The following is a 13545-nucleotide window of genomic DNA, read 5'->3' on the forward strand; positions in this document are numbered from 1 at the left end:
CAAAAAAGGCAGGAATTAGAAAGAAAATAGAAATTAATGAGTTGGACTTCAAAAAACATCTCTAAGGCATAAAAAAGATGTCACAGAAAAAAATGTTAATCTGACAGTTATATTGAGATTATCTAAGTGTATTTAAAAACCTTTACAACTCAATAATTAAACAACCCAAAAAATGATTTGAACATTCATTTCATAAAATAGGTATATAAATGGCCAATAAACTCATGAAAAGATGTTCATTACTTTATTCACCAGGAACATGCAAATTAAAACCACATTGAAATTTCTTACACAGCCAAAATTTAAAAGGCCGATGACACAAAATGTTGATGAGGATATAGAGCAGGTGACACCCTCATACAATGCTACTGGGGCTCTAAAACCTTGTAATCACTTTGGAGAACATTTTGGCAGTTTCTTCTACAGTGAAACACATACCACATGACTCGGCAGTTCCACTCTTAGGGTTATCCTAGAGAAATAAAAACATACATTTACACAAAGATTTAGGCATGAATGCCCATAGCTGTTTTATTCCTCGTTTAAAAAGTAGGAGTAGGAGTTTCCATTGTGGCTCAGTGGGTTAGTAACGTGACTGGTATCCATGAAGATGTGGGTTTGATCCCTCCCTCCCTTAGGGGCTTAAGGAATCCAGCATTGCCCTGAGCTGTGGTCTAGGTTGCAGATGCAGCTCAGGTCCTGTGTTTCTATGACTGTGGAGTAGGCAGGCAGCTGCAGCTCCAATTTGACCCCTAGCCTGCAACTTCTATATATCACAGGTGTGGCCCTTTAAAAAAAAAAATTGTATGTCCATTTACAGATGAAACAGTATGCCTGTGGTAGAATACTATCCAGCAGCAGAATGTAGCAAACTATCTCTATATACAGTGACCTCAACACTATTACCCCGAAGTTCCCTTGTGGTACAGCAAATGGGTTAAGGATCTGGCATTGTCGCTACAGTGGCTCCGGTCATTGCTGTATCATGGGTTAGATCCCAGGCCAGGGAACTTCCACATGCTGTAGGCACAGCCAAAAAAAAAGCTATTACCCTGAACACAAGAAGCCAGATACAAAAGAGACTATAACTTGATATATCCGTTTATATGAAATTCTCAGAAAGGCAAAACTGTATTGTCACAAGTATATAACTAGGAGTTGCCCAGTGGCACAGTGGGTTAAGGATCTGGTATTGTTACTGCTGTGGTACAAATTAGATCCCTGACCACAGAACTTCCCCATGCCAAAAAAACCAAAAAAGTAGATCAGTGGTGGTTGAGGTCAGGGGTTCAAGCAGAGGACTGATGAACATCCTCTGTATATTAATTGGGGCAGTAGTTACATGAGGGTGTCATTTGGCCAAACTCATCAGATTATACAGTTAGGATATATGTATCACATTTCATGTAAATTATACTTGAAGGTGCTTTTTTTTTTTTTAATGCTTTCTCTGTGAGTTTACAGCATAAAGTGCTTACATTTATATAGTTACTTGTTTTTGCCACTTATCTTTGAGCTATAGATAAGTAACTGAACACCAGGTAGAGTAAAGCAGCTTTCCTAAGATAGCACTGTTAGTAAATGGTAGAGTCTGGATTCATGGTTTTTGTTTTTATTTTTTTTAGTATTTAGTCCAGTGTTTTCATCATCATTATTTTCTCTTTGTAGGAATGTTGACTAGTTACATGGCTTCATCCTAGTAGTAATTTAAAAAATACATACGTATATATTTTATAATGTAATATATATATATTTTTATTTTATGGCTGCATTTTTGGCATATGGAAGTCCCCAGAACAGGGAATGAATTCAAGCCACAGCTGCGTTCTGTGCCACAGCTGTGGCAACACTGGATCCTTTAACCCACTGCCCCTGTGTTAAGGATTGAAGCCACACCTGTGCAGCAATCTAAGCCTCTGCATTCGGATTCTTAACCCACTGCACCACGGCAGAACTCCAAAAATCAGTATTTTTGATAGAAAGATTTTTCAGTTCCTTGATGTTTCAGCTCTTTGTGTGCTTTTCCCGTTCTGCTTGTATTTGCATAGTTGCTGGCAGGGATTTCAGACTTTGTAGTAGTAATTGCTTTAGAACATTAATTGAAAATTAGGAGTTCCTATTGTGGTGCACCGGAATCAAAAATCCAACTAGTATCCATTGAGGATGCGAGTTTGATCCTTGGCCTCGCTGAGTGGGTCAGGGATGCTGAGTGGGTCAGGGATCCAGTGTTACCATGAGCTGTGGTATAGGTCGCAGGTGCAGCTTGGATCTTGCGTGTGGCTGTGGCTGTGGTGAGGGCTGGCAGCTGTAGCTCCAGTTCAACCCCTAGCCTGTGAACTTCTATATATGCTGGGAATCCAGCCCTAAAAAGCAAAAAAAAAAAAAAATTTAAAATGATTGAATCTCAGTCTGTCAGATGATTCTGATATTCAACAATGGGATCTAGCAATGCCTTTCTGGATTTTTCAGTTTAAAAACAGAATTCTCTCCATAAGCTGATTTCTAGGAATGTTTCTTTTCCTCCAAGGTGGCAGCAGGAGCAGTGTTTCCATCTCCTTCACTTAGCTTCTTTGTGTGCTCTTTCCTTGTAACTGTACCTCAGTTTTCTTAGCATTTACATGGTGCCATGCTACATCTTTATGGACTCCTCCTTCTGTAGGCATCCCATCTCTGGCAGTTCCTGCTAAAGCATTCTCATTCTGAATTTCCTTTGTCTCTAAATTTAGATTTTGAAATTCATGTTATGACAGTCTATTTGACCTAACAGATAACCGAGTGAGCAAATAATGTCTGGCATAATAAATAGGTACATACATGCTCAGTAAGTATTAGATGATTGGATTAATTATTCTGGAAACCTAGATTTACTATTTTCCCCATCTTGTTACTTGTTTGCATTTTAATGTGGGTTTTTTTTTTTCAGGATTTTTTTTTTTTTTTTCTTTTTAGGGCTGCACCCATGGCGTCTGGAGGTTCCCACACTAGGGGTTTAATTGGAGCTACGAGTACCAGCCTACACCACAGCCACAGCAATGCCAGATCCAAGCCGCGTCTGTGACCTACACCACAGCTCTCGGCGACACCAGATCCTTAACCCACTGAGTGAGGCCAGGGATTGAACCTGCAACATCATGATTCCTAGTCCAGTTCCTTTCTGCTGCACCACAATGGGAGCTCCTTCAGGAAAATTTTTGATGTTTTATGGAGAATTTTTCTCCCTCACTGTGTCTATGATATTTTCAGTGTGGTCATACTCATCTGATAATTTATCTTAATGTTTTAGCATCCTCCTCCAGACCGACAGGCAGTACCTGGAAGACCAGGCCCTTTCCCCCCCAAGCAACAGGTCCCAGATGAAGATGAAATATGGAAGCAAAGAAGACGACAACAGTCAGAACTTTCTGCAGCAGTGGAACGTGCTCGTAAACGGCGTGAAGAGGAAGAGCGAAGAATGGAAGAACAGAGGAAAGCAGCGTGTGCAGAGAAACTGAAACGATTGGATGAAAAGCTTGGCATAGTGGACAAACAACCCTCTCCAGAGGAAATTAGAGAAAGGGAACGAGAAAAAGAACGAGAGCGTGAGAAAGAACTTGAAAAAGAACAAGAACGGGAGCGAGAGAAGGAGAGGGAAAAAGAAAGGGAAAGACAACAGGAGAAGGAAAAAGAACTGGAGCGAGAGCAGGAAAAACAGAGAGAAATGGAAAAGGAAAGAAAGCAAGAAAAAGAGAAAGAAATAGAACGGCAACAAGAGAAGGAAAAAGAACTGCAGGTGATGAAAGAACAGGAAAAGGAATGTGAATTGGAAAAGAAAGAAAGGGAGAAAATGGAAGAAAAAACTGAACACAGAGAACCTACTTTAGAGCCTATGGTAGAAAAACCAGAAAGTGAAAACAACTGTAATAAAGGTATGATAGTTTTGTTTGTTCTTATATAAGCTTTACAGAAGGCTTCGTTGTTATAGTGTGGATGTTGGATGTTTGTGTATTTTTAACATACGTAATCCAAATAAAAGTGGTGTATTTGGGGTAGAAATTGAATTTTATTGAATGCTTTACTATATGTTTTTCTATAATTTTTTGTTATCATAAAATATATATAAACATAAAATTTTAGCATCTCAACCATTTTTAGGTGTACAGTTCAGTGGTATTAGAAACATTCATAATGAACCATCACGACCATTCATTTCCAGAACTCTTTTTATCTTGTAAAATTGAAATTCTATACCCACTAAACAATAACTCTTCCCCAGACTCTGGCTAGTGATTCTGCTTTCCTTCTGTATGATTTTGACTATTCTCAGAAGCTCATAGAAGTGGAATCATACAATATTTTTCTTTTTGTAATTGGCTTTATATCACTTAGCATAATATCTTCAAGTTTCATACATATTGCAGAATTTTCTTGTTTTTTAGAGCTAATAATTCATATATATATATATATATATATATATATATACATATATACACACATCACATTTTGCTTACCCAGACTGTTGATGGACACTTAGGTTGAGTTTGTGTTTTACCTATTTTGAATAATACTAATGTGATTGAAAGTGTACAAGTATCTCTGAGACCCTGATTTCATTTCTTTTGAGTACAGACATCTTAGAGATGTTGAAGGTTTAGTTCCAGACCACTGCAGTACAGCAGATATGGCAATAAAGGGAGTCACATGAATCTTTTGGTTTCCTGGTGCATATAAAAGTTTATACTACTCTCTAGACTATTAAGTGTGAGGTAGCTTTCTGTCTAAAAAAATACATATATCCTAAAAATGCTTTATTGCTAATGCTAACCATCACTGAGCTTTCATTGAATCATGATAATTTTGTTGGGGTAAGGGAGAATCTTGCTTCAGTTTTGATGGTTGCTGACTGAGCAGGGTGGTGGCTGCTGAGGATTGATCTGGCTGTGGCAATTTCTTAAAATAAGATAACAATGGAGTTTCCTTTCATGAGTGATTTCTCTGTAGCATCAACGCTATTTGATAGCATTTACCCATAGTAGATCTTCTTCTTTCAAAATTGGAGTTAGTTCTCTCAAACGCTGCTGATGCTTTACCCTTTTTTATTTTTTATTTATTTATTTATTTATTTTTGTCTTTTTTGGGCCGCATCTGTGGCACATGGAGGTTCCCAGGCTCGTTCTAAGCTAATGGCCTACACCACAGCCACAGCAATGCCAGATTCAAGCTGAGTATGCAACCTGCACCACATCTCACTGCAATGTCGGGTCCTTAACCCACTGAGCGAGGCCAGGGATTAAACCCGCATCCTCATGGATACTAGCTACGTTCATTACTGCTGAGCCATAATGGGAACTCCCCTGCCGATGCTTTATCAAGTTTATGTAATGTTCTGGTATCCTTGGTTGTCATTTCAACAGTTTGTTACAGCATGTTCATCAGGAATAGATTCCATCTCAAGAAATCACGGTGTTCATCCATTGGAAGTAGCTCCTTATCCCTTCAAGTTTTATTATAAGATTGCAGCAGTTCAGTCACATCTGCAGACTCCACTTCTAATTCTAATTAATTCCAATTAATTCTTGCTGTTTCCACCTCATTTGTAGTTACTTCCTTCACTGCAGTCTTGAACCCCTCATAGTTATTCAGTACTAAGTTGAATAAAAGTGCACCCCAGGCACCCTTGTCTTCTTCCATTGAATGTGGTGTTAGCTGTGAGTTTCTCATAAGTGGCTTTTATTATGTTGAGGTAGTTCTCTTCTATTCCTAGTTTGGGTATTTTTATCATAAAAGTATGTTGAATGTTGTCAGATCCTTGTCTGTATTAATTTTGATGATCATGTTATTTTTCCTTCATTATGTCACTGTGTTATGTATTGATTGATATTTGTATGTTGAACCATCCTTGCGTATCCTTGGAATATATCCCACTTGGTAATGGTGTATAATCCTTTCAGTATACTGCTAAATTCTGTTTTCTACTATTTTGTTGAGAATTTTCGCATCAGTATTTATAAGAGATATTTGTAGTTTTCTTACAGTGCCCTTGTTTGACTTTGATATCAAGGTGATGCTTACCTTATAAATGAGTTAGGAAGTGTCCCCTCCTCTTCAGTTTTTTGGAAGAGTTTGAGAAAAATTCATGTTAGTTTTTTAGTCTTTATTTTATTTTATTTTATTTTATTATTATTTTTTTTGCCTTTTCTAGGGCCACTCCCTTGGCATATGGAGGGTCCCAGGCCAGGGGTCTAATTGGAGCTGTAGCCTCTGGCTTACACCAGAGCCACAGCAATGCCGGGTCTGCAACCTACACCACGGCTTACGGTAACACCAGATCCTTAACCCACTGAGCAAGGCCAGGGATCGAACCTGCCACCTCATGGTCCCTAGTTGGATTCGTTAACCACTGAGCCACAATAGGAACTCCTGATGTTAGTTTTTTTTTGTTTGTTTGTTTTTGTCTTTTTGCCATTTCTTGGGCTGCTCCGGCAGCATATGGAGGTTCCCAGGCTAGGGGTCTAATCGGAGCTGTAGCTGCCAGCCTACGCCAGAGCCACAGCAACGAGGGATCCGAGCCGAGTCTGCAACCTACACCACAGCTCATGGCAACACCAGATCCTTAACCCCCTGGGCAAGGGCAGGGATCGAACATGCAACCTCATGGTTCCTAGTCGGATTCATTAACCACTGCACCACGACGGGAACTCCAGTTTTTTTAATGTTTAGTGGAACCCATCACTGCAGCCATTAGGTCCAGGGCTTTTCTTTGCTGTAAGGTCTTTGGATACCAACTCAACCTCCTTACTAGTTAAAAATCTATTCACATTTTCTATTTCTTTTTTCTTTTTTCTAGAGCCTCACCCGTGGCATATGGAGGTTCCCAGGCTAGGGGTCCATTCAGAGCTACAGCTGCTGGCCTACATCACAGCCACAGCAACACAGGATCCAAGCCACATCTGCCACCTACACCACAGCTCACGGCAATGCCAGATCCTTAACCCACTGAGCAAGGCCAGGGATGGAACGCACAACCTCATGGTTCCTAGTCGGATTTGTTTCCACTGTGCCACTACGGGAACTCCCACATTTTCTGTTTCTTTGCGACTTTATTATTGGTAGGTTTTTTGTTTTTTGGAGTTCATCATTTCATTTAGGTTATCCAATTTGTTGGTGTACAGCTATCCAGTTTGTTGGTATATAGTTGTACATAATTCTCTCATAATCCTTTTTATTTCTGTAGAATTGGCAGTGATGTCCCAATTTCCATTTCTAATTTTGATAATTTGAATCTTTTTTTTCTTAGTTCACATTCCTAGCTAAAGATTTGTCAATTTTGTTGATCTTGTCGAAGAACCAACTTTTGTTTTCATTGATTTTTGTCTATTTTTCTACTCTCTATTTTATTGATCTCTGCAGTGACTTTTATTTCCCTTCTGGTAACACTGGTTTTAGTTTGTTCTTACTATCTTTAACTCCTAAGTTGTAACTCTGGGTTATTGATTTGAGGTCTTAACTGTTTTGTTTTGGGTTTTTTTTGTCTTTTGTCTTTTTGTTGTTGTTGTTGTTGTTATTTCTTGGGCCGCTCCCACGGCATATGGAGGTTCCCAGGCTAGGGGTTGAATCGGAGCTGCAGCCACAGCAACTCGGGATCCGAGCCGCGTCTGCAACCTACACCACAGCTCACGGCAACGCCGGATCGTTAACCCACTGAGCAAGGGCAGGGACCGAACCCGCACCCTCATGGTTTCTAGTCGGATTCGTTAACCACTGCGCCACGACGGGAACTCCCTTAACTGTTTCTTAATACAAGCATCTATAGCTATAAATTCCCCCTTTGCTTTGCTTTTGCTGCGTCCAATGTTTTGATATGTTGTGATTTTGTTTTCATTTATCTCTTAAGTGCTTTCCAATTTCCCTTGGCAGTTTCTTTTTTTGATCTTTTAGTTGTTTGATAGTATTTGCTTAATATCCACATATTTGTAAATTTTCCAGGTTTACTTCTGGTGATTTCTACCTTCATTTAATTGTGGTCAAAGAGGATACTTTATGTGATATCTATCTTTTAAAATCTTTTGAGGAAAAAAATTTTTTTAAATAAAATAAAATCTTTTGAAAGTTAATCTGTGACATAACATGGTCTGTCCTAGAAAATGTCCCATGTGCAATTGAGAAAAATGTATATTATGTTGTTGTTGGGTAGAATGTTCTGTGTATGTCTGTTGAATTTAGTTGGTTTATTAAGTCTTTTTTCCTTACCTTCTATATGGCTAATCTATCCATTGTGGAGATTGGGATGGTGGAGCCTCTAATTATTAATGTAGTGCTATTTATCCCTTTAATTCTGTCAGTACTTTGTTTCATATGTTTTGATGGTCAGTTATTAGGTGTACAAATATTTATAATTGTTATCTTGCTGTGTTGAATCTTTTATTAGTTTTTGATTTTCTTTGTCTCTTGTACCTTTTTTTATTTACTAAGTCAATTTAGTCTGATATTACTATAGCCACCTTCTTCTCTTTTGGTTTCTATTTCCATGGAATATATTTGTCCATCTTTTTATTGTCAGTCTATTTGCATCTTTTTTTTTTTTTTTGTCTTTTTGCCATTTCTTTGGCCTCTCCCCACGGCATATGGAGGTTCCCAGGCTAGGGGTCGAATCAGAGCTGCAGCCATCGGCCTACACCAGAGCCACAGCAACTCGGGATCTGAGCTGCATCTGCAACCTACGCCACAGCCCACGGCAACGCTGGATCCTTAACCTACTGAGCAAGGCCAGGGATCAAACTCGTAACTTCATGGTTCTTAGTCGGATTCGTTAACCACTGTGCCATGATGGGAACTCCTGTTTGCATCTTTGGATCTAAAGTGAGGGGTTTTGTTTGTTTGTTTGTTTTGGTTTGTTTTTTTTTTGGTTTTTTTATCTTCTTAGTGCCACACCCATGGCGTATGGAGTTCCCAGGCTAGGGGTCAAATCAGAGCTACAGCTTCCAGCCTACACCACAGCCATAGCCACAGCCACAGCAACAAGGGATCCGAGCTGAATCTGCGACCTACACCAAAGCTCACGGCAATGCTGGATCCTTAACCCACTGAGCTAGGCCAGGGATCGAACCTGAAACCTCATGGTTGGTTCCTAGTCAGATTTGTTTCCACTGAGCCACAACAGGAACTCCTAAAATGAGTTTCTTATAGATATCATCGTATAGTTAGGTGACTTTAAATTCTATTCTACCTGCAAAATCATATTGGCTTTATAGTTGGCAGGTGGCTGATTTTTCTACTCTTTTTCTGATTCGATGACATTTAACCAAATAAAATATTATTTGTTCACACGTGTTAATACCTCTAAAACTTAAGTTTAATAGAGCTTAATGGGAATTTTGGATTGTCATAATTAAATGAGTACTCTCAGTTCATAATTTTATATTTGTTTTTCTACCGGTTTCAATGTAGTATCATTGATATGCCTTTCAAAAAAAGCCCTTTCCAGCTCTAATCAACTTTTTTGTTCCTCCTTAATTTGGCTTATAAACTCTAAGTAATAAAATTTTGCTACCAGAGTTCCTTTTGTGGCTCTTTGGGTTAAGGACCTGACATTGTCTCTTTGAAGATGTGGGTTCTATCCCTGGCCTTGCTCAGTGGGTTAAAGATCCAGTGTTGCTGTGGCTGTGGTATAGGCTACACCTGCAGCTCAGATTTGACTCCCTAGCCCAGGAACTTCCATGTGCTGTAGGTATGACTGTTAAAAAAACTCCAAACTTGCAAAGTTGTCTTAATGAATTAATAGCTTGCATTAATAGTTAAAATAGAAATAGTTTTACTTCAATATATTTTCTGTTGTGGAAATTTTTTTGACCTCAAAACCCAGGCTCTTTCTATAAAAACTTGCCACTTGAAATTATAAAGCTATTTAAAATTTTGCTTCAAGTTTTTATATTCTGGGTTATGTTTGAACTCGGTCCTTAATATAACTATAAAAAGAGTTAAAAAAAAAAAAAGAGATACAACCAGTGTAGATTATTTGTTTAGTTTATATTAAACATTCTAAAGCTAGATATTGATAATGGCCTTTTATTATACATTATAAGCACTTTGCTCAAAACACTCAAAAAAGTAAAGTAAAATTCTCACCACAGAAATGAAAAACATTGGTATGCTTTAAAACTGATGAATTCCGAAAGAGAACAGCCTTAGGGAATCTCATTCACAGTTAATGAGAAAGGACCATGGGTTAGAAATAAGGAAATTGGAGTTGATATAGTGACTCAGCGGCAATGAATCCGACTAGCATCCATGAGGATGCAGGTTCGATTCCTGGTCTCAATCAGTGGATTAAGGATCTGGCATTGCCGTGAGCTGTGGTGTAGGTCCAAGACTTGGCTCAGATCTGGCATTGCTGTGGCTGTGGTGTAGGCCACTGGCTATAGCTCTGATTGGACCCCTAGCCTTGAAACCTCCATATGCTGTGGGTGTGACCCTAAAAAGCAAAAAAAAAAAAAAAAAAAAAAAAAAAGGAGAGCGAGAAATAAAAGAATTCAGTTTAGTCCAAGTTCTGCTAGTAAATACATGCATTGACCCTGAGTAATTAATTTAACTGTGATGACCATATGTACATAAATTAATTCTGGTTTTGTTTTTAATAATCATGATTTAGTGGCACTTTTTTTTTAAACTCAGTGAATTTTATTATATTTATAGTTGTACAACAATCATCACTTTAGTGGCACCTTTATCTTCATTCACATTTTATGTGTCTTCTGATGGCAGTTTAATTTTAGCTAGGTTTATCAGTGAGATTTACTCTTGATTTTTAAGTGTTTCACCTACTTGGCTCTTTTCCCTCCAAGATTTTATTATTATTATGATTATTTATTATAACATTCTTAATATTGAATATAATACAAAGTGTGATTTGTGATTCTTTACTGCATTGTTTTACATTGGCATTACATTAGATTTCCTTTTAAAAATCCAACCCTAATTCTCTGAAAAAAGAATTTATAACATGCATAGCTTTGTAATTGTGACAAATGACATTTTCTAGAACGCATTAGCTCTGTTTTTTATTTATTTTTTGCCTTTTAGGGCCACACCTGTGGCATATGGAGGTTCCTAGGCTAGGGGTCTAATGGAGCTACAGCTGCCAGCCTATGCCACAGCCACAGCAACACCAGATCCGAGCCAGGTCTGCGACCTACACCACAGCTCACACCAATACCGGATCCTTAACCCACTGAGCAAGGCCAGGGATTGAACCCTCAGCCTCATGGTTTCTAGTTGGATTCGTTTTTGCTGCATCCTGACAGAAACTCCGAATAATGATTTATACTTGAAGATAGCTAGTGATCAACCTGTTGTCATCGGACTTTGATTCATTAGTTTTCTTTATAGATAATCCCTTGACCAAAAAATATTTTTAAATAAACCAGTATATTTTATTTTATTTTTATTTTTTGGCTTTTTAGGGCCGCACCCATGGCATAAGGAGGTTCCCAGGTGAGGGGGTTAAATCGGAGCTGCAGCTGCTGGCCTATGCCACAGCCACAGCAACACAGGATCCTAAACCACAGCTCACAGCAATGCTGGATCTTTAACCCAATGAGTGAGGCCAGAGCTCAAATCCGTAACCTCATGTCACTAGTCAGATTTGTTTCTGCTGCACCACAGCGGGAACTCCCAGTATGTTCTATTTTAAATATTTATAGGCCATTTGTTTTTTCATGTAAGCCCTAGTGCACCACAAGAAAATGTTGACGGTAGTGTTAATATTTACTGAAACAATGAAAAATAGGTAGTATTTGAAGTGGTTTATTGTAACAAAATATCAAATACAGACTTTTGTGTGGTAAAGCATTTGGGCATGTGATTTCTGTCTGTTAATGTAATATTACCTCGTTGATAATTACCACTGTCAAAACACAAAACAGTGTTTAAGAGTAGAGGATACTTTTCTTCCTCATTAACTTTTAAAACACATCAATCTAATAATTTTACTCTAATACGAACATCGTGTATTTGATAAGTATCATAGATGAATATCATTATCTTTTACTTTGTCTTTGGGCAGAGGATGACCCAGTTTTCTCTAGACAAGACAGCAATCGCAGTGAAAAAGAGACCACTCAAGCAGCACATGAAGCAGAACCAGAATCTGGATCTCAGCCTCGGCCTGCTGTATTATCTGGCTATTTTAAACAGTTTCAGAAGTCTTTACCACCACGATTCCAGCGGCAGCAGGTAACAATAAAAACGTTTTATCTTGTAGGTGTGATTAAAAAGGTCTGTTCAGTAGTCTGAGAAATAATTTGACATAAAACTCAAAATACACAAAGCACACAAATTTTCCCTGAAAAATTGTCCCTTTTAAATTAATAAAACATTTATTGAAATGGGTTTTACTGTGAACTTCTATGTCATTCCTTTTTTTTTTTTTTCCCTCTTTCTCATTAAAGAGACCATCTTCCTTTCTAGGAAATGGTTTTTGTAGTGTAACTAATGAGTAATTAGTTACTTAAGTATAAGGCAAAATGTTATAACTTTTTTTGTTCTTTTGTCTTGCCCCTTCTCACTATCAAGTGTATTTTGAATTCTTTTCCCTCCATGATTCAGAAAAGCATATTTTCTGATATGATTGGTTACATTAATGTTTCGCATGTCTCAAGATGTTGGATCCTTTTTTAAGGAACAGATGAAACAACAGCAGTGGCAGCAGCAGCAGCAGCAGCAAGGTGTACTTCCACAAACAGTTCCTTCACAACCGTCTAGTGGTGCTGTCCCTCCACCACCACACAGACCTCTCTACCAGCCCATGCAGCCTCACCCTCAGCATTTGGCCTCTATGGGTTTTGATCCAAGGTGGCTCATGATGCAGTCATATATGGATCCACGAATGATATCAGGTAGACCAGCTATGGACATTCCACCCATTCATCCTGGTGAGTATATATATATATATATATTTTTTTTTTATTTTTTGGAGCTATAGCTGCCGGCCTATGCCAGAACCACAGCAACACCAGATCCAGGCCACATCTGCAATCCACACCACAGCTCACAGCAATGCTGGATCCTTAACCCACTGAGCAAGGCCAGGGATTGAACCCGCAACCTCATGGTTCCTAGTCAGATTCGTTACCACTGTACCACAATGGGAACTCCCAAAATACTATATTTTCTCTTTTACAGATATCATTTAAAAATTTTCAGATGGAAAAGTATCTACTATCTTACAGTATCTATTTTTCACTACATTGTTTTTGTTATTTTAAGTGTTTCAGCATTTGAATTTTGTCCGTGTTATATATTAACAGCTTTTCAACTTTTTCTGTCAGCATACCACTTGAGTTTCCTAACAGGTTATCGATAAACAAATAAATTAGCAGTCTTTATCAGAATAAACCCAGATAATCCATTACCAAAATGGTATTGAGGAAAATTTAGTGATGATAAAAATATGATCACACATCCCATCTTGATTTTAAAATTTAAGAGGCATAATTTAACAAGTTAATGGAATTTTCTTAGAAACTTTTCCTGAACATGATCACTATTAGTATAGTTCTCATAATGTTTAAC

At 38.2% G+C, this 13545-nt stretch overlaps 1 protein-coding gene across 18 annotated transcripts in view; it reads left to right on the top strand.

The window, feature by feature from the left end:
- Positions 1–13545, top strand: part of PRRC2C (proline rich coiled-coil 2C) — a 95629-nt gene that overhangs the window by 36606 nt on the left and 45478 nt on the right. For all 18 annotated transcript variants that reach the window (XM_047754015.1, XM_047754013.1, XM_047754024.1 and 15 more), the window contains exons 12-14: positions 3284–3905; positions 12038–12207; positions 12653–12905. In XM_047754015.1, the coding sequence (XP_047609971.1) occupies positions 3284–3905; positions 12038–12207; positions 12653–12905 (1045 nt within the window). The remainder of the gene's footprint in view (positions 1–3283; positions 3906–12037; positions 12208–12652; positions 12906–13545) is intronic.

The sequence above is a fragment of the Phacochoerus africanus genome, chromosome 11 (assembly GCF_016906955.1).
Source record: "Phacochoerus africanus isolate WHEZ1 chromosome 11, ROS_Pafr_v1, whole genome shotgun sequence".
Lineage (NCBI taxonomy): Eukaryota > Metazoa > Chordata > Mammalia > Artiodactyla > Suidae > Phacochoerus > Phacochoerus africanus.